The sequence below is a fragment of the Ambystoma mexicanum genome, chromosome 4p (genome assembly GCF_040938575.1).
Source record: "Ambystoma mexicanum isolate Mex_15411 chromosome 4p, UKY_AmexF1_1, whole genome shotgun sequence".
Classification (NCBI taxonomy): Eukaryota; Metazoa; Chordata; class Amphibia; order Caudata; family Ambystomatidae; genus Ambystoma; species Ambystoma mexicanum.
This window is the reverse complement of record NC_090927.1, coordinates 691,927,596-691,954,750: the sequence shown is the minus strand read 5'-3', so window position 1 is coordinate 691,954,750 and position 27,155 is coordinate 691,927,596. Positions and strand designations below refer to the sequence as shown.

Sequence of the window (27,155 nt, the reverse complement as noted above, 5' to 3'; positions counted from 1 at the left end):
CAACTTTGTTTTTGTCACTTACTTGACACTCCATATACTCCTTCACCCACCTTTCAGCCATTTTGTCAATATGTGGCCACCAATAATTGTGACGAAGTTTCCTCTTCATTGCCCCTTCCGCCGGATGTCCCTCATGAGCCAATTCCAAAAGACTTTCCCTGATGGCTTCAGGAGGCACTACGCATCGTCCTCTCCTCAGTCTGTCTCCTTGTAAATTCAGCTCTTCTTTGACCTCCCACCACACGTCAAACTTCTTATCCAAATTCTTCTTATGTGGCCAACCCTTCACGGTCCACTCTTTGATAACCTTCAAATCTTCATCAGAATTTTCAGCCTGCAACCACGTTTCCTGAGACACCGCCAGACTAACTTCAGCCACTACCGATTCTTCAATAGTTTGCCTCTCGAGATTTTCTGTGTCAACCAAAGGCATCCTAGAAAGGTAATCCGCCACTACATTTTTCTTTCCAGGCAAAAAACTTAGTTCAAAATTGAACCCCTGAAGGCCCAAGCCCCACCTGCTTATCCTGGGCGACCCTAAAGCCCATCTTCCACTCTCGAACAACTGAACTAATGGCTTATGATCAGATCGAATCACAAAACGTCTGCCCCATAAATACTTGAAATGCAAAACTGCCCAGAACATTGCTAAAGCCTCTCTCAATGACTGAATACCTGGGTTCCGCGTCTCAACGCTCTAGACGCAAAGGCAATAACTCTCTCATTGTTACCTTTGTCAAACTGTACCAACGTTGCCCCCAAACCCAGTAGACTGGCATCCACCACCAGAACTGTTCTGTCCGCAGGATCAAACCTCCCAATTGAAGGTGCCTTACAGATGCATTCTTTAATGTTATTAAAAGCTGTATTACACTCTGCAGAGCAGTCAAACCTCACTCCCTTCTCAAGTATCATTCTTATGGGAGCTGACACCATGGCAAAATCCTTAGTAAACCTGTGGTAATATTCGGCAAGACCTAAAAAGGACCTCACCTGATCTTTATCTGTGGGAATGGGAGCCGCTTTCACTGCCTCTACCAGATATTTCTTCGGTCTCACACCAGACTCGTCTATTTCATGTCCCAAATACTCCACTCTTCCCACCGCAATCTTGCATTTATCTCTCTTCACAGTCAACCCAGACTCTGAAAACTTGCTTAACACTTGTCTCAGCACTACATCATGTTCAGACTTCGAATTAGCAAACACAAGCAGAACATCTTGAAACACCACAATGTTCTTCATTCCTTCCATGATAGTGTCTATTACTCTTTGAAATACGGCCGCTGACGAAGCAAGACCGAATGGCATCCTGCAGTATCTGAAATTACCAAAAGGAGTGATGAACGCTGTCAAATGCTGGCAGTCTTCCTTCAAAGGAATTTGATTATATGCTTGAGAAAGATCGATCACAGAGAACACTCTTGCATCCTTGAGCGTCGACAGCTTGTCACTTATTATCGGCAAAGGATGCCCGTCTACTAGAATGTTTCTGTTGATGTCCCTCTTATCTACGCAGAGTCTTATCTCTCCATTGGGTTTAGCCGCTACCACCACCGGCGACAGCCATTCGGAACTCACTTTTCTCAATAATTCCCTTCTGTAACAATTTCTCAATTTCGTTTTTAAGTTTCTCTTTCAGGCCATGCGGTATTGGTCTCACTTTATGTACTTTAGGGATCGCTCCCACCTTCAGGCGGATCTCGTGCTCAAAACCATTCAGCATCCCTAAGTCACCCTGGAAAACGAAAGGAAATTCTTCTTCCCACTTATCACGGACTTCAGCAACTGAAAGTGGTTCCTCTGCGCTTGCTTGTATCCAGATGCCCAGTTTACGCTGTTCTTCCCATCCTAGCAGTGACAAACCTTCTTGTGTCACATAAACTTCTGAATCACAGCTTCTGCCTTTATATTTAATAACAGCCTGGAACTTCCCCCAACACTTGAATCTTTACGTTTCCATAGGCATATGCTCTATCGTGTGTTCAATCAACTCACTTACTTTCCTCTGCAAACAAACCTCATATGTCAAATTCTGTATTCTCTTCCTGTTCTGAGACTCTTGTAGCTGACCCTATGCAATGTACTTGACTTGACTCTCTGCATACTCTAGCGAAATGTCCCTTTTTCTTGCATTTCAAGCAGAATCCATTCCTTGCAGGACAAAATGTGCTGGTAGAGATATGGCGATTGCTGCCACATTTATAACATTTGACTTCCTTGCCACAATTCATCTTCTTAAATCCTCTCACCATCGCCACTTCACCATCTAGCTTATCATTCTTCATGGTGGACATGTATTTGTGGGTTTGCTCCATTCCTCTGGCCGTCTCTATGGTCACTTCTAGCGACACATCAACTTCTCCTGTATCTTCAAGTTATTAGTACAGCGTACTAATTGATTCCGAATGAGTGAGTCAGTCAACACTCCAAATTCACGTGTGACTTAACGATCTCAAGGCTGCTACAAAGTTCTCCACTGGTTCCTGGGGATCTTGCACTCGATGAAAAAATGTATGCCTTTCAAAAGTTACGTTTTTCTTCGCTTCAAAATGAATTCCCAATTTTCTTTCAGCTAGAGTATATTCATCCATGTCTACTTGACCTTCCAAAATGGGCTGGGGTAACCCATCAAACACTCTGACCTTCAGTGCCAAGATTATGTAAGAGAATAGCTTCCTTCCTTTCCGCAGCAAATTTGTCACCTCCAATTGCTACAAGGTAGGTGTCAAAAATGTTCTTCCACCTGTCCCATCTTATTGGAGGTACACCTGGTTCGGCCAGAAAAGGTGGAGGTGGGGCCATGCTGGCTGCAGCCATGATCCAAAAAGGTTCACCACTGGTTTGAACAGATAACATTCAAAAGTGTTTTGAAGCTTTTATATCTTCACTAATTGTGCAAGAGTACCCAACAATTTACATTCTGGAGTGCTGTGGCCTCCTTAGTCCACTATGGTCATCTGTGACTTGATTGGCTGTATGCCTCCACTCATCAGCTTCAAAGCAGAGACAAACTCGAGTCAGTTGGGCTTGTTTTATACTTTCTTGCTTCCAGGGATCTCGAAAGGACCGCCCCCTCTCCTGTCCTCCTGTGGCTGCCCTCCCTCTGCCCCTCCTCACCTCTTTAGCAGCAACTTCGCCGCCGCTCCTGGCTCCTTGCTGTGACTGCTAGCGAGTGAATCAACAGAACATGGCTGGCACCAGACCCTAAAGTGGCTTTGGGAGCGGTGCTCTAACTGTGCCGCCGTTCCGCACTGCACTGCTGTTCTGGCCCAACAACATATGAGCAGGAGGGACTCCTGAGGCGCCGCGGCTGCAATCGCCGTTCTCCCTCGCACGATCTCCAACATGCGAGGTTTCCGCGGTGGGCCCCCTCTCCTCATCCTCGTGGCCAGTGTGAGGAATGGATGAAACATGGTAAGATTAATATTTAAGTTTATTAATAACGGCCCGCCGTGCCGGAGCACTGCAGCTCTACCAACGGCTCTCGCCTTCTTGTGTCACGCGAACCATGCTCCAAAGTAAACAGCCAGGAGAATGGTTTGCGTGCTACACATTCTACAAGAGAATCTCTACACCAGACTTATTTGTAAATACTGAACTGTACATTCTGGTCTCAATTCAGACCATGAGTTTTTTTTTGTGTGTGTTCATGACATTATAAAATATGAGATCGCAGTATCATTGAAGGCACGACTGGGCGGGCGGTGCGCACACAAACAAAGTAACATTCTTTAGTCCAAATGGTTTCAATTTTGAATGTGTTAGAGTGTATCGACACACTGTTAATAACTACGGGCAAAGACACAGTTTTGACCATCAGGCAACAATTTCGATATAGACATTGCCCATTTCCCTTCTCTTCAAATGTTATCTCCAACCATAGTACATTTTACCCTAGGCAATAATCTAGGGTTTTCATGGATACCTATAATTTTATTGTACATTAACCACAATTGTGCATGTATAGTAGCTCATCCTCACTCAAGATGGCGGCTTTTAGTTGACGCATCACGAACACTAGCGCCGCAGGCTAGTGCAGAGAATCTTAAAGTTTCCCTGTTAACCGCAGGGCGTCTAGCGTCCTAAATCAGTCTCACTACACGCTCAATCAAGGTAAGACTGATGTTTTATGGCCCCTTAACTTTCCGCAATATTGCGGTCCTCTTATCCAATCAGCTGCTTTACCGCTGCACACATAGGCTTTGATCCAGCCAAGGAGAGGGTCATATTTTGCACTTGATCTTTCTCTTCTTTTGTCCTTAAGCAGAAGTGCAACATGTAATGGATTGATTACTCAACCATACTTTTCCCTATGGGTCGATTGGGATGGGCTGGATGATTTTTCATTAGAGTATAGTAATTCCCGCAATTGCGAGGAATTAGAGGTATGTCCTCACTTCATGTTTAATTAATGCAATCAATGGATGTAAATACATATTCTCTTGACATGTCTACCTGTTACACCATCCACTGGTCACCTTACCCGTGCAGCCACTAAGCCCTCCATCTCAGGTCTTCATCTGCCTTCACCTTCTAACCTCATGTCTTCACTCCCTCAAGCAGCACGGCAGCGGCTCTACAACAAGAACACACAAGGGCATCCAGCGCGCTATGGTTTTACTCACTCATTGCAACGCTGGCAACTGCCCTGGCGTCTTGGAGACGTCGGCCCTTTTCTTTGCTTCATCACACCCCCAGGAAGACCCGGCAGCGTTCTTGAAAACTTGGGTCATGTGACAAGGAAACGTGCTACATCAGTCACGTGATGGGGTCATGTGACACTCCTAGGCCCCTTTAAAACCGGAGAAGGAACACTCATTCAGTTCTTCACAGCTGTCCCAATCAGGCACTGTTCGGCGTTTTCCTGTCTCCACATCTTGATTCTGGACTATGGACTGTTCTTCTTGGATTCCTCTGTCAAGCCCTTGGATACTGTTTTTCTCTGCTGTTTCAGGACCTTTGAACTGTGTTTTTGGATTCCTTTGGATTACCCCTGGTTTCGACAAACTTAGCTGGCTTTTGACCTTGGAACTCTTAACGGACTGTTTTCGGATTTCTTCTTCGGTTACCTTTTGGAACACCCCTTCCATACAGGTCTTGCAGTGCCTATTTCTACAACAATCTACGCCTACCCGCTGCCGCTTGCTACACTCTGCAGCCACACGGAACACCTCCATTCTCATCTGTGCTCTTCCCGTCCCCAGACCCTTGGTAAGCCCCTTGATATTTGTTACCTCGCTATTCAGTGTATTGTTTGCCATTGTACTGACCCATTGCTTGCTTTACAGCGGTCGAGGGGTCACCGGTGTTCCTGGTTCCTGGCGTTCTTCGCCACTCAAAAACCCTGTGGCCTCAAGGATCGCTCAGGAAGTTATTTGTTTCTTTCTGAGTGGAACTTGTGGACAGAGGCCCCATAATCTTCACGACCATCAATAACAGACTGTGAAGCCGACAGGTCGTTCAGATTATGGAGGCATCGGCTGGGGACCCTGTGGCCGCTCTACTGCAAGCAGTTACTACCTTGAGGGCCGATATGGCCGCAGCCACCACGGCGTTACACCACCGCCTTGACTCCCTTCAGAGTGATCGCCATCCCCTACCTCCTGATTCCGAATTTGGGGACCCCCACACCTCCAACCCCTGGTCCTTCTGCCACCCCTTCCACCTCTTCCATCATCACACCAGTAATTGGTCCCACTCCTTTTCCTTTATCACCCCCTGAGAGATTCCAGGGAGACCCCAGGAAATTCTGTACATTTCTGAATCAATGTAAACTACATTTCCTTTGTAGACCTTCAGCGTTCCCTGATGCACCTGCCAAGGCTACGTTTTTGCTTTCCTATTTGTCTGGCGTCGCCGCCACATGGGCCAACCCATTACTTGAAAGCAATCATACAGCCCTTTATGACTTTGATCTGCTAGTGACTGAAATGTCTAAGGTTTTTGACACCAGACAAAGCTCAATCCAGAGATTTGGAATTACTAGATCTCTCTCAGGGGAAAAGCACCCTTATAAAATACATAACACGATTCAACCAGTTACCGGCAGAAACATCCTGGCTCGAAAACAAAGCGGCTGTAGTGTTTTACAGAGGTCTAAGTGGCTCCATTAAGGATGCTTTGGCAGTGTTGCCGTCGCTTCCGACTCAGTACTCTGATCTGGTTGACCTAACACTCCAGTTAGACGCTCGACGCACCGAGCGCAAGGCAGAAGTCAAATTCTCAGGTACACAGTTGTCGGTTTCTTATGATGTAGCCGGCGAACCCATGCAAGTGGGTGGAATATGTAGCCCTATAACTATGCCGGAACGAAAAAGGCGGAGAACCGACAACGCTTGCTTTTACTGTGGACTTAATGGACATTACGTCAAGACTTCTCCACGCCGCCCAAAGCAAAAGAATCCGGGTTTTCCGACTGCTCGTCCCCGACTATGGGGGCCAGGACGAGTTCTCCACAGTCACCCTCTTCTTCTCCTCCGGCATTTGGGCCTATTAGACTAGTCACAGTCCACACCTTATTAAAGCCTACTCCTGACACAATGACAGATTATCATTGATTCCGGGGCCACTGGCTGCTTTATCGACATACAAATGGCTTATGCCTTGAACCTTCCACTAGTTACCAAGGAGTTTCCCGAGCCTGTACAGGCTGTGGATGGGACTTCCCTTGCTTCTGGACCTATTCGACAACAGACTGCTCCCATGGAAGTAGTCATCCAGGAAACACACAGGGAAACACTTGCCTTTGACCTCATAACCACCCCTCAGTTTTTGTCAGTCTTCGACAAGGGCACCGCAGAGAGTTTACTTCCACACAGACCCTACGATTGCCCCATAGATCTGGTCCCTGACACTCAGATCCCCAAGGGCTGAATCTATTCTTTATCACCAGTAGAGGATAAAGCATTGAAATAATACTTACAGGAGGCATTACGTTTAGGCCACATTCGGCCCTCCACCTCGCCTGCTGCATGCCCTATCTTCTTCGTTCCTAAGAAAGGGGGATCTTCGTCCCTGTGTAGACTACAGACGTTTGAACGCCATCACAATCAAAGATAGATACCCCATACCTCTCATCTCTACACTCTTGGATAGATTAACACACGCCTCCATCTACACCAAATTAGATCTCAGGGGAGCATACAACTTGATACGGATCCGCAAAGGGGATGAGTGGAAGATGACGTTTTGCACCTGACAGGCTTTATTTGAATACCTGTTGATGCCCTTCGGTTTGTGCAACGCCCCAGCCACCTTCCAGCGGTTTATGAATGAGGTTTTTGGGGACATTCTGGACAATTATGTGGTGGTCTATTTGGACAACATTCTAATCTTTTCCTCCTCTTTAGACGAACACATCCTTCACGTCCAAGAAGTCCTATCCCGTTTGAGCAAAAATGCGCTATTTTCCAAGCCTGAGAAGTGCCATTTTCATACCAAAGAAGTAGAATTTCGGGGTTCCACATTTCACCGGGTGGATTGACTATGAATCAGTCTAAAGTGCGAGCCGTTTTGGAATGGCCGGTCCCGGTAAACTTGAAGTCTTTACAGTCTTTCCTGGGCTTTGCCAATTTTTATCGACGATTCATCCCTGGTTTTTCTACTATAGTGGCACCATTAACTAAATTGACCAGTCCACGTGCCCCATTTATCTGGACCCCCGAACATCAAGCCGCTTTTGAGTCCTTGAAATCTGCATTTACCTCAGCTCCGGTCCTACAACACCTGGATCCGGAGTTGCCATTCGTGGTCGAGGCAGACGCATCATCCTTTGCTTTGGGAGCGGTATTGTCACAACCCTGCCCAACCTCTGGTCATTTACACCCGGTAGCATACCATTCACGCAAGTTTACATCTACTGAGTCCCATTATACAGTTACCGAAAAGGAACTCCTGGCGATTAAAGACGCATTTCAGGTATAGAGGCACCATTTGATGGGGGCCAAACACCATGTCACATTTTTCACGGATCATAGGAATTTGCAGGATCTCACATCCCTCAAATGCATCAACAGTCGTCAGGTACGTTGGCACTTATTCTTCGCAGCCTATGACTTTGTTGTGAAACACCGTCCTGGTCTGTCTCATGGTAAAGCAGACGCTCTATCCCGCTCTCCTGGAGGGGTGTCGCTTCCGGTCTTCCCAGAAACGGTGCTTGACCACAGGCATGTAGAATGCTTATGCACTCCTTCGCCTTCTATGTTGTCAGCCATACGCACTTGGGTTTCCCAACATCCACATCAGTTAGCAGAATGGGATCCAGTTTATCACGATGGTCTACCTTTTGGTCACAACAGGTTGTTCCTACCCTCTAGTGACACTCGAAATCTAGCTATGGAATGGTCTCATGATGCTGCCATCCATGGCCACCCAGGACAACAGCGTACTCTGCATCTACTTAAACGCTGGTGGCCTTCGATGCGGCGTGACATTGAGAATTATGTCAATACATGCTCAGTGTGTGCCCAGTGTAAGTCCCGTAGGGGTCGCCCCTTGGGTCTTTTACAGCCTTTGCCGATTCCCCCCAGACCCTGGCATACCCTTACAATGGATTTTGTGACTGATCGCCCTCGTTGACAGGGTTATGATACAGTATGGGTTGTAGTAGACGCCTACACAAAGATGGCTCGCTTTATTCCTTGTTCTGGTATACCCTCTGCACCTACATTGGTAAACCTGTTTTTCAAGTCCATTTTTTGTTTGTTTGGGCTCCCTACGGTCTTGGTTTCTGACAGAGGTTCACAATTTACATCCCCTTTCTGGCGTGCGCTCACTAAATTATTGGGTATTGATGCACGATTTTCCTCTGCTTACCATCTGGAAACCGACGGCCAGACAGAAAGGGTAAATCAGGCCATGGAACAATATTTACGCTGTCTTTCACTACAACATCAGAAATCATGGGTACACCTGCTACATCTCGCTGAATTCGCCCATAACAACTGCTTGCACTCTTCTACTGGCTTTTCTCCGTTCTACTCCCTTTATGGCCAACACACTCGTACATTGCCCATTCCCGATTATGCATCCTCTTGTGCTCCTGCTGCCTCATCTAGTGTTCGCGACTTGGCCATGGTTCATGCCCAGACTCTTGCCCATCTGCAGGAAGCTCAGTTGGCCATGAAAGCTTCAGCCGATAAGAAACGGGTTGCTGCTCCTGTTTACCGGGTGGGGGACTGAGTTTGGCTGTCGTCCCGCTATCTACACTTGCCTGGCTGTTGCAAATTGCTTCCTAAGTTTGTTGGTCCTTTTTGGGTGTCTGGTGTCCTGAGTCCTGTGGCTTATCGCCTATCCCTTCCTTTAAGCTGGAAGGTCCATCCAGTTTTTCATACTTCCTTCCTGAAACCATGCCCTGCTCCTACACGCCTGGTCTCTCACCCTGCCCGTGTCACTGGATGACCCTGATGTTTATGAGGTTGGGGGTATTCTGGGCTCTCGTCTCTTCAGGGGGCAGCTCCAGTACCTCGTGGATTGGTTGGGTTACGGTCCTGAGGAGCGCTCTTGGGTTCCTGCCCATGATGTGCATGCCCCTCATTTGGTGGCCCAGTTTTATCGAGATTTTAGTGCTCGCCTACAGGGTCGTGGGCCTTTGGGGGTGTGGGGGGGCTCTGTTAAACCATCCACTGGTCATCTTACCCGTGCAGCCACTAAGCCCTCCATCTCAGGTCTTGATCTGCCTTCACCTACTAACCTCATGTCCTCACTCCCTCAAGCAGCACGGAAGCGGCTCTACAACAAGAACACACGAGGGCATCCAGCGCGCTATGGTTTTACTCACTCATTGCAACGCTGGCAACTGCCATGGCGTCTTGGAGACAGCCGACGGAGACGTCGGCCCTTTTCTCCGCTTCATCACGCCCCCAGGAAGACCCGGCAGCGTTCTTGAAAACTTGGATCATGTGACAAGGAAACGTGCTACATCATCAGTCACGTGATGGGGTCATGTGACACTCTTAGGCCCCTTTAAAACTGGAGCAGGAACTCTCATTCAGTGCTTCACAGCTGACCCAATCAGGCACTGTTCGGCGTTTTCCTGTCTCCACATCTTGATTCTGGACTACGGACTGTTCTTGGATTCCTCTGTCAAGCCATTGGATACTGTTTTGCTCTGCTGTTTCAGGACCTTTAAACTGTGTTTTTGGATTCCTTTGGATTACCCCTGGTTTCGACAAACTTGGCTGGCTTTTGACCTTGGAACTCTTAACGGACTGTTTTCGGATTTCCTCTTCCGTTACCTTTTGTTATACCCTTTCCATACAGGTTTTGCAGTGCCTATTTCTACAACAATCTACGCCTACCCGCTGCTGCTTGCTACACTCTGCAGCCACACGGAACACCTCCATTCTCATCTGTGCTCTTCCCATCCCCAGACCCTTTGTAAGCCCGTTGATATTTGTTACCTCGCTATTCAGTGTATTGTTTGCCATTGTACTGACCCATTGCTTGCTTTAAAGCGGACGAGGGGTCACCGGTGTTCCTGGCGTTCTTGGCAACTCAAAAAACCAGTGGCCTCAAGGATCGCTCAGGAGGTTATTTGTATCTTTCTGAGTGGAACTTGTGGACAGAGGACCCATAATCTTCACAACCATCAAGTCATAACACTACCTATGTGACACATGCTTTTTGTTTTGTGTACTTTAAGTTAGTCATTCGCAGACCCTACAGGGTACCAGCTGGTAGCTCAGCCAGACTGGCTCAATTCTTCTGGCGCAAAATAAGTTTAAGGTACAATTTTACAACCATTTTTTTGTGCATTACAATGGGAGCACACTTAGATTAAAGGCGTTACCAATGGTTTATTTCTGTATTTCTCCCTCATACCCCTCCCTCTTGTGTTAGGTCTATATATTCAAAAACAAATATTTGGTGAAATTAACCTTGAACTATCAATGATATACAATGCTAATATCTTGTTATAAGTTGTGTTCAGACCTTTGCACACCTGGCTGGACGTATCAATGTGTGTTATTCATTGTGAATCTTTGACATCATATTATGTTGTAATCAGCTTCTGAGGAAGAGCAATTGTGTGCTCGAAACAGGTGTCAGGCTGGACATATTGGACCTTGATGAATAAATTCACAATACTGGAAGCTCACTCTAATTCTAATTGACTTTGGTGCTGTGAGACTGATTGTGTTATCTGAATAGGTTATAATATACACAGGGGAAAAGCAGAACGTAAAAAGTCAAGACCATTCCAGTAACGATGTTCTAGACCGGAGGAGAAAAAAATAAATCAAACACTGGAGCAGATAGTTGACTGCTCCTAATGCAAAACCATGCATACTGAGAAAACAGTGCAGACCTTGTGGCCGACCAACCAAACATGCCTGGAATGCATCATATATACAGCCTCCCACAAGCCTAAATGGCAGGGCTGACTTTGGTTAGACGCGTGGTGGCTTATGAACCACATTGAGTGAGGACGAAGCCAATACCAATTAATGTCCAAAAGAATCCCAACGTGAAATGCAGTTCACCAGTTTCTCTGCCCCACAATATGCAATGGCTGAATACCTGAGACTTTTACACACTTTCTTTTTCAGATGAATAGGTTTTTACATTCGCTTTATTAGGTGAATTTATTCTATGCTGCATAATTGACCCGCAGAACATCTTCCAACATTGTGCATATAAGATATCAGATTGTTACAGCAGCATAGAATATTTACCAATGAGGCCTAACAAAAGCATCATTCTGGTTCAGTTCCATAAAGAAAAACTCCATCCTCTTCAATAAGATATCACCTGCAAGATTGAAAACATCATTCCCTGCCCAAACACACAAATTAATGAATGCTCACTTTCCTAGACCTCCCACAGCTCATCATTCAAAAACGGTGGCGGTAAGAATTGCAAAAGGCTGTGCACAAACGCAAATCTTGGCCCTAGAGGTCACCAAGCCTCCTCCTCATTTGCACACTTTGGATGTTACATTTGAAGCATTACCCGTTATAGAGCAATGGATGAGCAGGATGCCCATCACAGCCTCTCTCTCTTCAGGTCATGGTATATTATGTCTTTGTTGTAATTTGACACTCTTTGCAATAGAAGTGGTTAGACTTACAATAGTTGAAAGGTCTTTTGACCAATGTACACTGTATATATGGAAAACAACACGTCTGTGTCTCACGAAAGTTAAACTGCATCAGTCACTGAATTATCCCATCACTGCAATTAGAAATGTGCTGCTTTTCCTGGCTGATCTTGCTCTGGTTGGTTCAGAGGTCTTGGATACCAAAATGTTGTTCTTCAAACATTACACTCAAATTATGCCAATGCTGGAGTCGCACTACTTCGCATCAACAGTCCTTTTATAGTGCTGCCTTTCTATTGGCCAATCCAGTTTGGCCGAACATCAATTTCCTATTTTGTTTTTCAGGGAGCTCCTGAAAGCTATGCATACAATGCCTTTAATTGTGCTCCTACATGCAACCTTCAGTTTTTCTATTAAAACAGTACATGTCAGTATATTCTATGGCTTCAAAGGCATGGGCAAAAGATCCTAGAGATGTCCAGACTAAGATTTATAACATGCTGACACTATACATGTACAATCATAGTCCATTTAACCCTAGGTGGTGATCAGCTAATTATGTTTAATATGTAGTGACTAGTTGGTCAAAAGAACCATTCCGTGTGATGTAGGATGTGTCACAATTTCATTAACTGCCACCATGCATTACTAGGACAAGTTATGATATGTAGACCTTTGAACAAATCTCTACTACCCATTAACTGTCAAGTAGAAACGCAATCTTAATACCTAATGACAATTAAAGTGAATTATTTTCTCTCCAGTTCGCTTACAAAGTTAGATAGCAGGAAGTGTTAAGGAGAGCAGGATAGATCACGCTTTTGCCTTTTAATCCATGCCATTCCTAAAAACTGGAAACTGAGCAGGTTATATTTTAAGACAGACTTTCAGGTTCAAATGTCATGTCGCTACGGCTATGGCATTGGGTTAATTAGGCGTCACTTGATTGAGGACTGTAATGATTGAAAAGGCTTTATACAGCGCCAAACAACTACCTTAACAGTCTGAGTGCCTAGGCTTACCCAAGAGTTGGCGTATTGGGTCACCACCAGGGATACCCAGAAATGGGCAGGAGAATAAGGATGGGAAAGAGGGATATGGGTGCTACGAACAAAAACAAAGGGAGGGCTACAGAGTGGGGAAGAAGGTCTTGCGACCGCATTGGTGCAAGTAAAGTCCTACTAGGATCTTGGCTAAAAAAAATATAGTAATTTAATTTTTACCACTCAATCCTGCCTAGTCCCATCACCAGTCATAACGTAGAGTACCTCCTACTTCTAGGCTCAGTTCAGGCATGTGCTCTTTAACCACTGAGCAAATCAAAAATACTCTCCCCTCTGCTCCATAGCTATCAATTCTCCCTCACCCCATAGTACCAATCTCCCTCCAACTACTGACCCTTTGCAGCAAAGATCTAGCTCACCTACCGAGATTCTTGCTTTGTCCAAAGATAAAAGAAATCCACTCTGCCCTCCATACTTTCATTGTTCTCCCATTCTAGACCAGATACGAGCCAAAGGAACACGTTTAAACCCCTATTATAAATACCTTCGACATCACAGGGAACCGTGTCAGCAATTGAACCGTGCTTGGTGCAATTTTTAAGCCTATGTGCATGAAGGACAGAATCAGCCTTCCAGTAAATTCCAAGAGTGCACCACGGTACCCCAAAAGCTCACATGTTAAAAGGAAAATGTATCCAAAACAAAAGCAGTGATTTATTAGGGCGAGGCTGGCATAGTGAACAACCTAAAATAAGCTGGTGGCCGCCGGACAGAGTGACCTACTTGGGGTTCATTTTGCAAAGAGCACATTTTGGATTTGCCCGCACATTGTAACATGAGGTCACTTTGAAATGCATTTTAAGTGACACTTCCGCTTCCCAGACCAACCCTGGTAACAGCTGTAAAGCCATTCATACAAAAAAGAAATAACACGTTAGAGTGATAAGGTATGCATGAGATTTATAAAGCACAAACATACCTGTGAAGCAAGAGAGCAACACTTATTAAAACATCCAGCAGAATTGCATAGTTTCCACCATGATGCATTTCAATCTTTAGGTGTGGATCAGTCCTGGTTTTTGTTTTGCCTTCAGAGGACTTGCAGACTAGTTTTATAATGAGGAAAAGCAGAACTACAAATACCAGAAGGCACAGAAAGAAAAGGACTGGACAAGCACCAACAGAGTCAAATGGATCATGTTAGCAACTATGATACCTGGATTACTTTTCCCGCATGAACATATCACAGTTTGTCTGCTTCCATTTTAGAAAGCAGACTACAGTAAAACAAAGAATATACGTTTACTTACCGAATCAAAATAAAGATTTACTTGGCCTTCTTGTACTTCAGCCTTTTTAATTAGATCATTTTGAATAGGTTTTGACTGATCCAAAGAGAAGCCACTTAAGTACTGTACTTCCATCAATGCCATGCCACTCTGGTTTCCATACACAGAGGCAATGTACCTACAAAGAAAAGGTTATTCAATATAGTATACACACATTCCACATAGGAAGAACCATGCAAAGGAATATACAACACTGACACGTTTGTAAGCTACATATATTCTTTAAATTGCATTTGAGCAGCTGTGTTCATTTTAAGGTCATGCCCAGAGGAACTATAGCTCTTTTGCAGAGCTTTTGAAGGATCTAGATCAGAGGTCTGGAACATTTGGCTCACCAGATGTTTTTCACTGCTAGCCTCATCCCTAGTTGGCATAATCAATGGTTATCATGGGTGGTCCCCCCCGCCTCAAAAAAGAAGCCTGCCCCCAATGTATTATTTTAAAGGAGTTTCAAGTGTATGCCATTATAATAATTTCAAGCATCCTTTCTAGTTGCACCTATGTTCAGTCAAAATTTTAAAAATTAACTATCGTGTTTAAACGAAGCACTCTTCACTTGTTAATAAAAAAAATCTAAATAAAATACGGTCCAAGTCTATTGCAAAATCTTGTCAAAAAGTGCAAACTGTTTGTTCTATGCCCTTTTACGTTGCTCTTGGCTCTGCTTAGTTCTTCGATTTAAATTACCTCAAACAACTTAACCTAAACCATACTCACTTTTCAAAACGTTCTGTACGTATCAAAGCTAAAACGAAAATTATTATAGACTAACAAAAAAATCCAATCACTTCTTCGCAAGCACCTTTAGCTGAGAGCACTTGGGATGAACCCAAGTGTGTTCTTGCTGCAGTCTGATTTTTCTAGATGGTCCTCATTGTTCAAAACAATGTGTTTTCATTGTAAAAGAAATTCAAAGTGTATTCTTCTACACTATTTCTGCTTCTACATGCTTTGTAATTGTCTTATACAGTCCCTAACTATGCTAGCGCTCACACTGTCTCTATGCAGCAAATTAACCCCCTCTATGGGTCTTCCTGCCCTTAAAAGCTCGCTACATGAATTTGTATTGTTCATGCCATTTTTACAACCTACAGTAAACCATGAAATCCTATGTGCTTTCCTCAATTGTAGATAAATGCTTGTCCTGTTTAAGTGTAACTGACTTCTAATTAAATGATGATTATACATTTTATTTCTTTTAATCAGTACCCCAGTGTTCTGCGCTGTTCACATAAGGTGCTTAGAGGGGATTAATTTGCTTATTTGAATGATAAACATATCTGACCGTGCATGGCAAGTGGTAATACATGAAGCAGTTTGAGTATTTTTGTAGCCTGATAAAAACATAAAACGCACTTTATTATAACAAACTTCTAACTTAAAAAATTGTGCCACAGGGGTTTGGGGGGGGGGGTGGCAGGGGAGGCTAATTGAGAAACTTTAGGATGTCCTCATGTTTTGCAAAATTTTTCAAAGCCAGAACTATTGGCTTGGACATTTATTTTAACCTAAAGTCATTAACTTAAAGCAACGTTTATTGCATTTGGCAAACCACCATTGTTCTTCGCAGAAAAAAATGCACCTCTGTCCTCGACATACGAAATGATGGGAGAAGGAAAACTAGAAAGAAAATGGATAACTTGAGAATAAGGAAATCAACTTAACACGGTCCGACAACTCTCCATTAGAAAAAAAGTGATTTCAGCGGCTCCCACTTTATTTCTGGGGATATTGATGTGTGGTGTGCAATCAAAGGCCACAAACTAACAGAACTAAAAAGGCCTATCTGTCATTACCAAAGGAAGAGCAAAATTGTTTTCTTCATAAATGAAAAACAAGACAAAAATGGCTTTACATGTGTGTTTGCAAGGGAAAGCAAGGCATGAGAAAAATGTTCCCCAGCCAATATAAAGATGTCAGGGAAAAGACATGGTGTGTGTCTTGACAAAACGTAAGGTAGATTATGCTTCACATGCTAAAGACCAGCAGAACATTTGAAAGGAAAAGCCTGCTCGGTTGTCATGAAAAGTTCCTGTGTGCCTATTTAGGCAGACTATTTGGGTGTCATTCTGCAAGGGAAAACCAGAAAAACCTAAAACAAAAGATGTAATCCGAGCGCAGGTTGGAAAAGCACATCACATTGCGGGTTGAGAAATAAATGCATAATTTTTCATTGAAACTGTACCCAATCAAAAGGGGGTACACTGACAATTCAGACCCACTTTTCAGCAGAAAAACAAACGGCAGATAATAAAAAGTGGATTTTAATAATGACTGAAAGAAACAGCCCTGCACTTTCAATGCAAAAGCAAAGTGACTCATGATCAGTAAAACGCACCGTATGACAAAGAATAAAGACTGCGTTAGAAATTGAAATCGGACTTCCATTTCAGCCAGGGACAAATAGGGGGCTCTGGGCAAACTTCACAAAGAATTCCCCCACGGGAAGGCTGTGTTTTACATCCCCCCCAGCTATTTTACAACTACAATAAAATGGTGCGTGCTTGAAAGGTGTTGAAAACCATGTGTTCTTAAGGCTTGCTGTCTCTGCAGGAAGATTTCCCCTGGCTGGAGCATGACCAAAATTTGGAGGGGAGGTGTGAATACCAGGGCTACCATTAAGAGAAGCAGAACTTTGAAAGAAATACAAGAAATGTATTCCTCTCAGATAGAAATAGTGGTCCCCTCCAGATAAGAGCCAGGCCTCATCACATCACAGGACCCGGCCTGGCTCATTAGCTACATTTGCCGATCTCTGTGTAGCAAATGCATACCCCCATTTTACGGGCTGTAACTAACTTCAAACGACCAAGTTCAAAGAGACCAATAAGAACACTGGCCCAGAGAGACAAATGGCATGAAGCAGAAAAGTTCACATGTGCACTATATGAAGATTCTCTTTGTTTAAAAGGCACTAGTATCATTTAGGCCTTTTTCCCAGCAACCATAAGTCAGATTCTTTATTCATGTGTCATTTTCTAGGTAATTTCCAGGCGATTTTGGGGATATAAAAACACACCCACCTGCGACTCAGGGAACTGTAATGTCCATTTAAGATGGGTTTCTGGCTGATCTGTAAATGTTCCAAATGTGAGAGTTGGTGAACGGGTGGAGTGTAAAATTAGGAATATGGGTAAATTACATATTCCCAACTATTCTGCTTTTGGTGAAAACAGTGGAAAATTGCCAAACAGTCGTGCAAAATGGTGCAGACCTGGCTGTTATATTTAATTCCCCATGATTAACTGAAAAGGAAAATATATATATGTATAATGGCAGCTGCTAGAAAATTATGCTTTGCCACATAACCAGTTTTTGCCCAAAACCTGTCATAACAAATGGGGATCGCCAGTGGGGCTGCCATATGTCTGCTCCAGGCTCGTTAATCTGTTGAGATGGGCTGGAGTTGGGTGGAGAAAGAAGGGTAACTGTCCAATCCTAGTTGCAAGAACTCTTGCAGGGAACTCACTGAAGAATGTAAACTTGAGTGTCATCGCTGCTATATAAGGGGGAAGGCACTATGAGGAGGGGGACAGAGCTGTTGAAATTTACCATAGAAAGGTAACTGCTAAAACGCACCATCTAAAGAACAAGGACACACTAGGAGATGTTGGAGATTCCCTCTAGTTGGATCTGTCAACTTCTAGGAAGGCCTAAGCTGACTGGATCCTATGGTGGAGAGCAGGAGGACATCCTTGAGAATGGAGTGACCAGACCCCTGCTCCACCTTTCTAGAGGGTCCTGACATGCAGCTAGCGGTCTTGGACTTTAAACAGAGGCTTTCTATGCAAGTAGAACTGAGCCCTGGGAAACCAAATGGTGGGGGAGCCTGCTTGCCTTAAATCCTTTCCCTTTATAGTGGGCGGGGGAGGGACCTGTGTAGATCCTTAGTCTATTTAACTAAAAATATTAATTTAATGAATTCCCCATTTGGCAGAACATTACAGGGTGATAAAATTTAAAATTAAAAGCTCACTTTCCAGCGTGCACCAAAAAAACTATAGCCTATGATTTAAAATCGGGAAATCCTTTTTGTCCTGTTGACCCCGACCTCTTTAAGAAAGAGGGATGTTTTGTTCTTAAATCAGTCCAATCTTTTTGTCCAACTTTCCACAACATAGGCCTTTAAGTGGAGGAGCGTTTGAAATCCAAAATTCTTCTATCACCCTCATTTTTCGGTCAGACTTACCCAACCCAGACCAAAGTGGGGGGTCTAAAAAGAAACTGCTAAATCACTGTTTATTTTAAACCAAAAGTGTTCGTTAAAATAATAATTGCAATATGCATTTCTCCAAATCTGAAAATCCAAAATGCTAGCCTTTTAAGCGCACAGGAAAATCAAAATTGCATAGTAAATTGTGTTCCAGTGCCAATTATTTCTTGATTTGAAAGCAAGTATTGTGATGTGTTTATTTTAAACCAATTTGTGGAATTGATTGGTGTAACAAGATGATAAAGGTGAGCCACAATGTAGGGGGCAGGTGTAGTTTGAAAGACTTCTATTACTGTTAATTTAAATGAATACAAATATTTCCTGAATCTTTGCTCATTGGTAGCTCAGGGGGGAGGGATCCAAGGGATCTGATACGCGTCTGAAGAAGGGCTGAATAAAATAATCCATTAAACAGTTCGTTGCATGACACATTGGGGGAAGGGAGTAGGAACTTCCTGTGTTGAGTGTGCCCTCTCAAACTGTTACATTGGCCAGTGAAAGTTGCAAAGAGCCAACTCTCACTTGCCAGATAACATGCCACCCAACAAGCTGCGATTTACCTTCCATAGGGCGCACTTTGGCTTCTATAAATGAGTACCATAGATTTCACCAAGACCAGCAGCAAGGGGAAAAAGTGCAAATTGAATGGAACAAAAATGGGAAGTTTCGGTAAATATTTAAAATAAAGTTTGTACGGCTTGGTGATGCAGCAAAAAATATATATTGTGCATAAAGTTGACAAAGGATTATTATGTGGGCACACGAGTAATGAGGAGAATCCAATGTCCTTATATTAAGCAATTGTGTAATTAACTGTACAATTAACAGTGGGAACAATATGCCAATACGACTAGCCTCAGTGCTTTGAAACCATTAGGGTATAGATTTGGCATGGTAAAATTTAAAAACGTTTCAAATACCTAATTCAATGGTAGACATTTTGACCAGAGGCGGCTTGTGAATTCTTTAATTGGATTGGCGTAATCTTTTCACATGAAGATGCTTGAGCAACCGTGTGTAGCAAGGGAGAACGAACCAAGGGGTTTTTTCGCTGGGGTCTTGACCCGAGAAGTGTTTTATATAAATGGGTTAATGGTAAATTTTACAGCACACAAAGAAATTGGGTAAAAAGCACCAGTTTCTCTAATACCGCTTTGTAGGATTCTTTGCCCACATTATATGCCCATATTCGTCCAGCGTTATAAAAAAATGTTCGTGCCATCTGTCCCCATGCCAGCTGCGCCAGTACAAGCAGTTATCACCACTAGAAACACTCATGTTGGCTTTGCCCAGAATGCCATTAAGAACATTAAGCTTTAGGTTGGGACAGTGACGCCCACACAACCCAAACGCCACCCCAAGCAGCAATCGGCAGTTGTCCTCCTTCCCAGGACCTCACAGATGCTTTCATTTTCACACACACACATACCCGTAAGCAACACAAGGCACTAATGCATGCTTATACAGACAATCCCTCGGATGTAAGCATATATGCACTTTACCTGCACACGCCTCCTCTGCAGCTCTGGACCTCACCTGCTCTGGATGGCCTTATTGTGCACACACAAAAAGCAGTGCACCCTGCTGATCAATGAAACACCGTTTCACTCCTAAGGTAAAAACCGAATGGCTCCATGTTCTACTTTTAAAGTACACTTTTATATGAATTTAGAATTTTAAACTTCTTTCAATTCCGATTCTCCATATTCATTTTGGCAACAATCCCATGTTCACAGCCACTACTTGCACATGTTTCGATCTGTTAAGATCATCTTTAGGTGGCGTGAAGAGTTGTAAACAAAGAAACGTAAACATGCACAGCCGTCTAAACTCCTGTGGCCTTACTGTGCACAATGCAGGCAGAGGTGTAAAAAAAGAACTCTTCCAGGTACCAGACATGCGCGGCAGAGCTGGAGCTCCTGCAAACCAATGCCGTAGGCCCTTTGAATGTGCATGCCCTGCACACATTTGGGCCTGTATGCCCAACAGGCCATGCAAGACTGAACGTGAAAAGAAACAGCCTTAGGTGGTCAATTGGGCATGCAGCATTGGATATTTTTGGTGGCCTGAAGGAAGACAGGACACAGGTAGTGCTGGACACTGTTTATTTGGACACCTTCATAAACTTGCTGACTGGGAATAAGTAAAGTCCAGGGTAGGGGCAGAAACTGTGCTCACATATATGCAGTATGCAGTCCAATGCATCCATTTACCTCACTGCCTGCTGTGTTTGCATAGGGTGCACACATCGCACATCCAGAGCACCGAGGTGGCTGCCCTCAGCCATGGCATTACGCTCTTGATGTGATGGTCTCGCGTGTCAGGGCCTCAGGGTAATTAAGCTCCATGAACAGAAGGTGCGCTGGGGTGGTGTGTCTATCACTCTCTCCTGGGTTCTGCCGCCTCCGACGTTCCACGCTCGCTTTACGCTCTGACTTCTCGCAAGATCGCTACATCCCCACACACCTCCCTTGGTGGAAAAAGGACGGGTGCTAGTCCATGACAAAGTCTGAGAACATGGTGGGATTCCTTCTCTCCCGCTGGGGTCTGCCTTGGTTGGAGATGAGACCTGGGGCTCAAGCGATGATGTGGGGTGATTCAGGTGGATCGAGTTCTCCTTGTGTTACCTCCCGAAGTGATTCCCAGGAATGGGGCGAGTGGCTCATGCCTGAATGTTCCCTTTGATATGTATCGCCGAAGCATCTGTCTCTGGATGAATGGGGTCGCCGGGTGAACCTCGCTGCTCATGGTCATCTCCTGCTTCTGTGGATGGGTTGTTGCTGGACTCTCTTCTGCAGTATACGGCCACTCTTTTCAGGTTCCATCGCTTGCCGTCGCTGGTGCGGACGTGGTTGGTTCCCTTTGCGGCGACCTCTATGGGCCTACTGTATTTGGAGCCAGTTGGGTGTCTGTGGGGAAGGCGTATTTTTACTATTTCGCCTTCATTGACCTAAGTGCGGTGGGCGGCCCTGTGCTTGTCGCTTGGGATTTCATGGCTTGTTTTTTTTCTGCATGCAGAATACGATGTCTCGCAGGTCTAGGTCTTCGTCTTCTCTGACTTGGTACAGCCAAGGGGGTACCAGCGTGGCCGCCGCCCTTCTCCCTCTCAACAGTTGGAAAGGGGAAACTCTGGTGATGGCGTTGGGCACGACGCGGTGGGCTGCGACAGCTTCCTTTACTGTCTTGTTGGGGTCTAGACCCGATGCGCTCGCCAGTTGCGGCACCCCTTTGAAGAAGCGGATCACCCTTTCCACCAACCCGTTTGCTTGCGGGTGGTACAGGTGTATGGGAGCGAGGGGTCCTCGGGCCCCCTCGCGTCGTACGCTCCTCAGTACAAGGCTTGGACCGCGTGCCTCTGGTAGTGGTATTGCCCCTTGCCCTTATGTAAGGTTAACCGCAGTTGACTGCTGCATAGATGGGACTACTGAGCAGGACACAGGACATCCATTTTTTGTGCCCCCTTTCGACTCCATCTTGGGCAAACAGGCCTCATTGCGATAGTACAGCAATGCTCAGCTCCCCTTTCCACCGCAGCAGCCAAGGATACATACACACACACACACACACACACACACACACACACACACACACACACACAAAGCAGCTGGCTGGCCCCCACCCTTGCACTCCCCCTGCAAAGGAAAAGCTCTGCGCTTCCATTCTCACACTGAATCTGGAGAAAAGTTGCAACAATCAATATGCTACAGTTTTCTTCCTCTGAGATCACCATTTGCCTGAAAACCGGCATGTGAACCAAGATGAGCTAAGCACTTTCTGCTCGATTCGTTCTCATAAAACGTGCAAGCCACCCACCCCCATTAGAACCCCCCGTAAGGTATTTCTTTCAAGTGCCAGACCCTCGCCTGTGTTGCGAAACCCACCCAACATCCCCACTACTAACCTTAAGCATTTTTTATCATATATGCTTTTACTTGCACTAATGAATTTGAAACCTAGAAAGAAATATGAAACATAGTCTGATTCTTTTGCATGCACAATAAAGGTCAAGGCCTTCAATTAAAGCCAGGAATGACCCAATTGTACTGACAATATTCATTGTGTGTATCTTATGTAGAAATGTGACAAGTAGCATAAAATGTTTAAAACAATTTGTCAATTAGTATGAAACAATACTAGCTTAGGTAGTGACCACAGTGACTGGACCCTGACCTGCATGGAGCACAAGATGTTTGACTTCCGTCAGCTACTCAGCCAACCAGGAGGAAGAGATGCTACCCACACCTACAGCACCACACCGTCTGGCCAATCTGGTCCATTTAGTATTTTTTGTTACACTTACATCAACTAATATAAATGTTGGCACTGATGTAATGTGTTGGAGTTTTTTGGGTTATTTCCTAGCTGGAGAAATAAACCATCCTTTGAACTCTTGCAGCCAGGTCTCAGTGCCTCTTTCCCCAACAAGGGGTTTTGCCTGTTATTTTATTTCTTTTTCTCTCACACGTAGTAAGACGGGGAAAGGCAGCTACATTTTTGGTGACCCCCGAAACGTGATTTAGAGAGGTGCCTTGAGGCCTGCGCCGCCCAGCAGCGAGATCCAGTGCCTCCCCCAGCAGAACCATCGCCTCTGCGGTTGACCAGACTGCACACCAAGAAGAAAGGGTTAAGGGTTCCCGGTTGACGAATACCCGATCAAAAGCTGCTTGCCAAGGCAGGCCATGGCGTGTTGGGGGGACGGACCCGAGCGTGGTACGGCCGCGAGCGGCGACCGTCGGATTACCTGACTGAACACGTGGAGTCCCGGTTGCAAAGACCCCAAAGGAAGGTAAGGGGGAAATATGGGAAGAAGGGAAATAAAAGGAAGGTAGCCAAGAATAGGGTCTGAGTGAATGATGGTGAGGCTTTTCTGATCTATCCTTTATATGGCCATTAGGTGTTGTAAGAAGTGAGAAGAGAAGTGGTATCCTAGCCCATAGGGGGTAGAAGGCGGCGCCGTGTAGCATTTGTCCCAACCAAGTGCAGAATAGAGATAAAGAGAAAAATAGTAGGGGTCTCGTGTAGGCTCGGAGTAGTTTTTTAGAATATTCTTTTCCCGTGGAAGTAAGAAATCTTGAGACATAATAAAGGTGAAAGAGGTGGGGATTGAATGCGAAGAACAAGTTACTTTCTTACCTGGTAACGTTCTTTCGATGGGATGGTCCGACGACGTATTCCATATCTAAGACAGGTAATGTCCACAGCTGTGCTGCTTCGGAAAATCTTTGGTGTCTGCGTCCTGCGTCGAGGACGTCGATGCGCCTTCCCCGAGGACCTCCTCCGACGTCACCCGATGTGATAAGTAGGACGCACAACGCCCATAGCCTCAGTTATAGTTTTTTTCCAGAACGTGTCCCACCAGTTTTCTGCCAGTCGGACACAAGGCCTTGCGGAACGCAAGCTGCAATCGCAAAAGAAATTCTGCAGCGGGGAAGGCAGCGATATGGAATACGTCGTTGACCATCCCCTTCGAAAGAACGTTACCAGGTAAGAAAGTAACTTGTTCTTCGAGCGGATTGGGTCCTCCGACGTATTCCATATCTATGACAGACTCCCAAAGCAGTACCAAGCAAGGAGGTGGGAAAGAATTTAGAATACAAATTTAGCATGCCCAATCAAATTGCGGAATAGAGAACTGCCTTGCCAAAGGCCAGATCTTGCTCTCTGATGGAATCGAGGGAGTAGTGACGTACAAAAGTATGTACTGAAGCCCAGGTGGCTGCATCACAGATGTGACGAATAGGAACTCCCCTCTGCAGGGCAGTAGACGCAGCCACTCCCCTGGTAGAATGGGCCTGCAAGCCAGCCGGAGGGTCCTTACCCCGCCAAGCGGTAACACTCGGAGGTGGCTAAAATAATCCAATGAGACAAAGTCTGTTTCATCACAGCTTGTCCCAAACGCTTTCCAGCGTAACCAATGAAAAGTTGATCGTCCACTCTGACCCGGGACATGCTCGAAATATAAAAGCTCAACGCTCTCCTAGGATCAAGCCTATGGAGCCTCTCCTCTTCCTTACCAGGATGTGGAGGAGGATAGAACGTCGGAAGAACAACCTTCTGGCTCAAATGAAATTCCGAAACCACCTTCGGAAGAAAAGAAGGACGAACTCTAAGGACAACCCTGTCCTTGTGAAACACAGTGAAGAGTGGCTTAACTGAAAGTGCTTGTAACTCACTCACTCTGCGAGCGGAAGTAACCGCAACCAAAAACACAGTCTTCAGAGTCAACAGCCTCAAAGGGCAAGAATGTAAAGGCTCAAACAGAGCACCCATAAGAAACTTAAGAACAAGGTTCAGATCCCAACCGGGCACCAGAAAAGGTGACAAAGGGAACACATTAGTGATCCCTTTCAAAAACTGCGAAATCAAAGGAATCTTAAAATAGGAACACTCTTCAGACGAGTGCTTAAAGATGGACAGCGCCGCCAGGTAACCTTTAATGGTCCCCACTTGCAAACCCCTGTGGGCCAAAGAAAGCAAAAAAAGACAGAACCATGGGAATGTCACATTCAAAAGGATCCACATTCTCAACTCTGCACCAGTCGCAGAACTTTCTCCAACGGCAACGGTACAGAGACTTTGTTGCCGGCCGCCTGGCCGAGAGCAACACCTCCATCACGTCTTCAGGGAGGTCCCAATCCTTATACCTCAACCTTGCAGAAGCCAAGCATGAAGATTGAGGGAACTGACACCTGGGTGGAGAACCTGACCACCCTCCCGTGAGAGCAGATCGTCTAGGTAGGGAAGACGACGTGGAGGGCAGATGGACAAGTCGAGAAAGTCTGGGTACCACGTCCTCCGGGCCCATGCCGGAGCAATGAGGATCACCCGGAAACCGAACCTCCGCAGCACTTGTGGGATGACGGGGACTGGAGGAAACGCGTACAGCAGTGGGAATGACCACTCCAACACAAACGCGTCTCGTAAGGCTCCTTTTGGAGGAAATTCCCACGAGCAAAAGCTTTCGCACTTCATGTTGACATTGGAGGCGAAGAGATCCACTTGAGGGGTCCCCCAAAGGGCGAAGGTCTCTAGGAGAATCTCCTGAGCCAGCTCCCACTCGTTAGAGATCGAGCTCTGCCTGCTCAGAGCATCCGCCGTCTCGTCGTCTCCGGCCAGATGAACAGCCGAGATCGAAACTTCATGCTGGATGGGCCAGAATTCGAGCTGCATCGCCTCCCTGCACAGCGGAAGTGACCCTGCCTTCCCCCCCTTTTTGTTAAGCTAGTGCATGGCCACCGCGTTCTCCGTTAGAATCAGGACACTCTTTCCGCGCACAGTCGGCAGAAAAGCCTTCAGGGTTAGCCTGACAGCCCTCAGGTCCAACATGATATGGAGTCTGGACTCCGACGGAGACCAACGACCGGTGACTGTCAACTCGTTGGCATGAGCTCTCAATCCCGTGAGGGATGCGTCCGTCACGATCGTCACCTCCGGCCAGGGCAGCCAAAATGGGGCCCCCTTCATCAGATTGCCCTCGACGGCCCACCACAGAAGGTCCCGGGCCACCGAGGGCGGCACCTGAACAGAGTCAGACAGCCTGCCGGAGGACCGAGACCACTGGAGCTTGAGTGCCCACTGCAAATATCTCATCCGCAGACGAGCCTCTGGCACCAGAAGAATGCAGGATGCCATGAGGCCGAGCAGTCTCAAGAACTCGGACGCTGGGAGATACTGGGCAAACTGAAACTTGTGCACCATCTGCTGAATGTGAAGAGCCCTCACCTGAGGAGGAAATCACTGCCCCAGGGATGTGTCGAGCACTGCTCCGATGTACTGGAGCCGCTGCGTTGGTGTCAAATGGGACTTCTTTAAATTGAGGGAGAAGCCCAGCCTGTGAAGGGAGTGGCAGGTGACGGACAGATGATCCAGGACTTCCTCGGGAGAGCTCCCCCTGATCAACCAATCGTCCAGGTAGGGGTAGACGTGAATCCCCCCCTTTCCTGAGATGCGCTGCCATCATCAGCTTGGTGAAAACCCTCGGGCGGAGGTCAATTCGAACAGCAGGACCGAAACTGAAAGTGCGAGTCGCCAACCGCGAACCTCAGGTACTTCTTGTGCTTGGAATGGATCGGCACATGGAAGTAAACATCCTTGAGGTCGAGAGACACCAACCAGTCCTGAAGTTGAAGGGCCTGGAGGACTTGAGAGAGAGTAACCATCTTGAACTTGTCCTTCCTGAGGAGTTTGTTCAAACCGCACAAGTCCATGATGGGTCTCAATCCCCAGTCTTTCTTTGAAATCAAAAAATAAGGGGAATACCATCCCTTGTTCCTCTCCGCTACAGGCACCAGTTCTATGGCGCCTTTCTCCAGCAGGGCTTGAATTTCCTGCGCAAGGGGCGGATCCGGACACTTCAAAGAGGTTCCCTAGTGGATTGTCGTGAGGCCTCTGCCGAAAAGGAAGACAGTAGCCGTGTGTTATGATCTCCAGAACCCACACATCCAATGTAATGGCTTGCCACTCTACAAGATGCTGCGCCAGCCTTCCCCCAACCGGCGAACCATGGAACCTGGCCTCATGACTGAGTGGTAGCGGCTGCGGCGTTG

The 27,155-nt window shown here is 45.8% G+C and overlaps 1 protein-coding gene across 1 annotated transcript in view; it reads right to left on the bottom strand.

Moving 5' to 3' along the window:
- Positions 1-27,155, bottom strand: part of LOC138453422 (CD109 antigen-like) — an 812,557-nt gene that overhangs the window by 86,203 nt on the left and 699,199 nt on the right. The window contains exon 30 of the mRNA XM_069606255.1: positions 14,358-14,514. Coding sequence (XP_069462356.1) covers positions 14,358-14,514 — 157 coding nt within the window. The remainder of the gene's footprint in view (positions 1-14,357; positions 14,515-27,155) is intronic.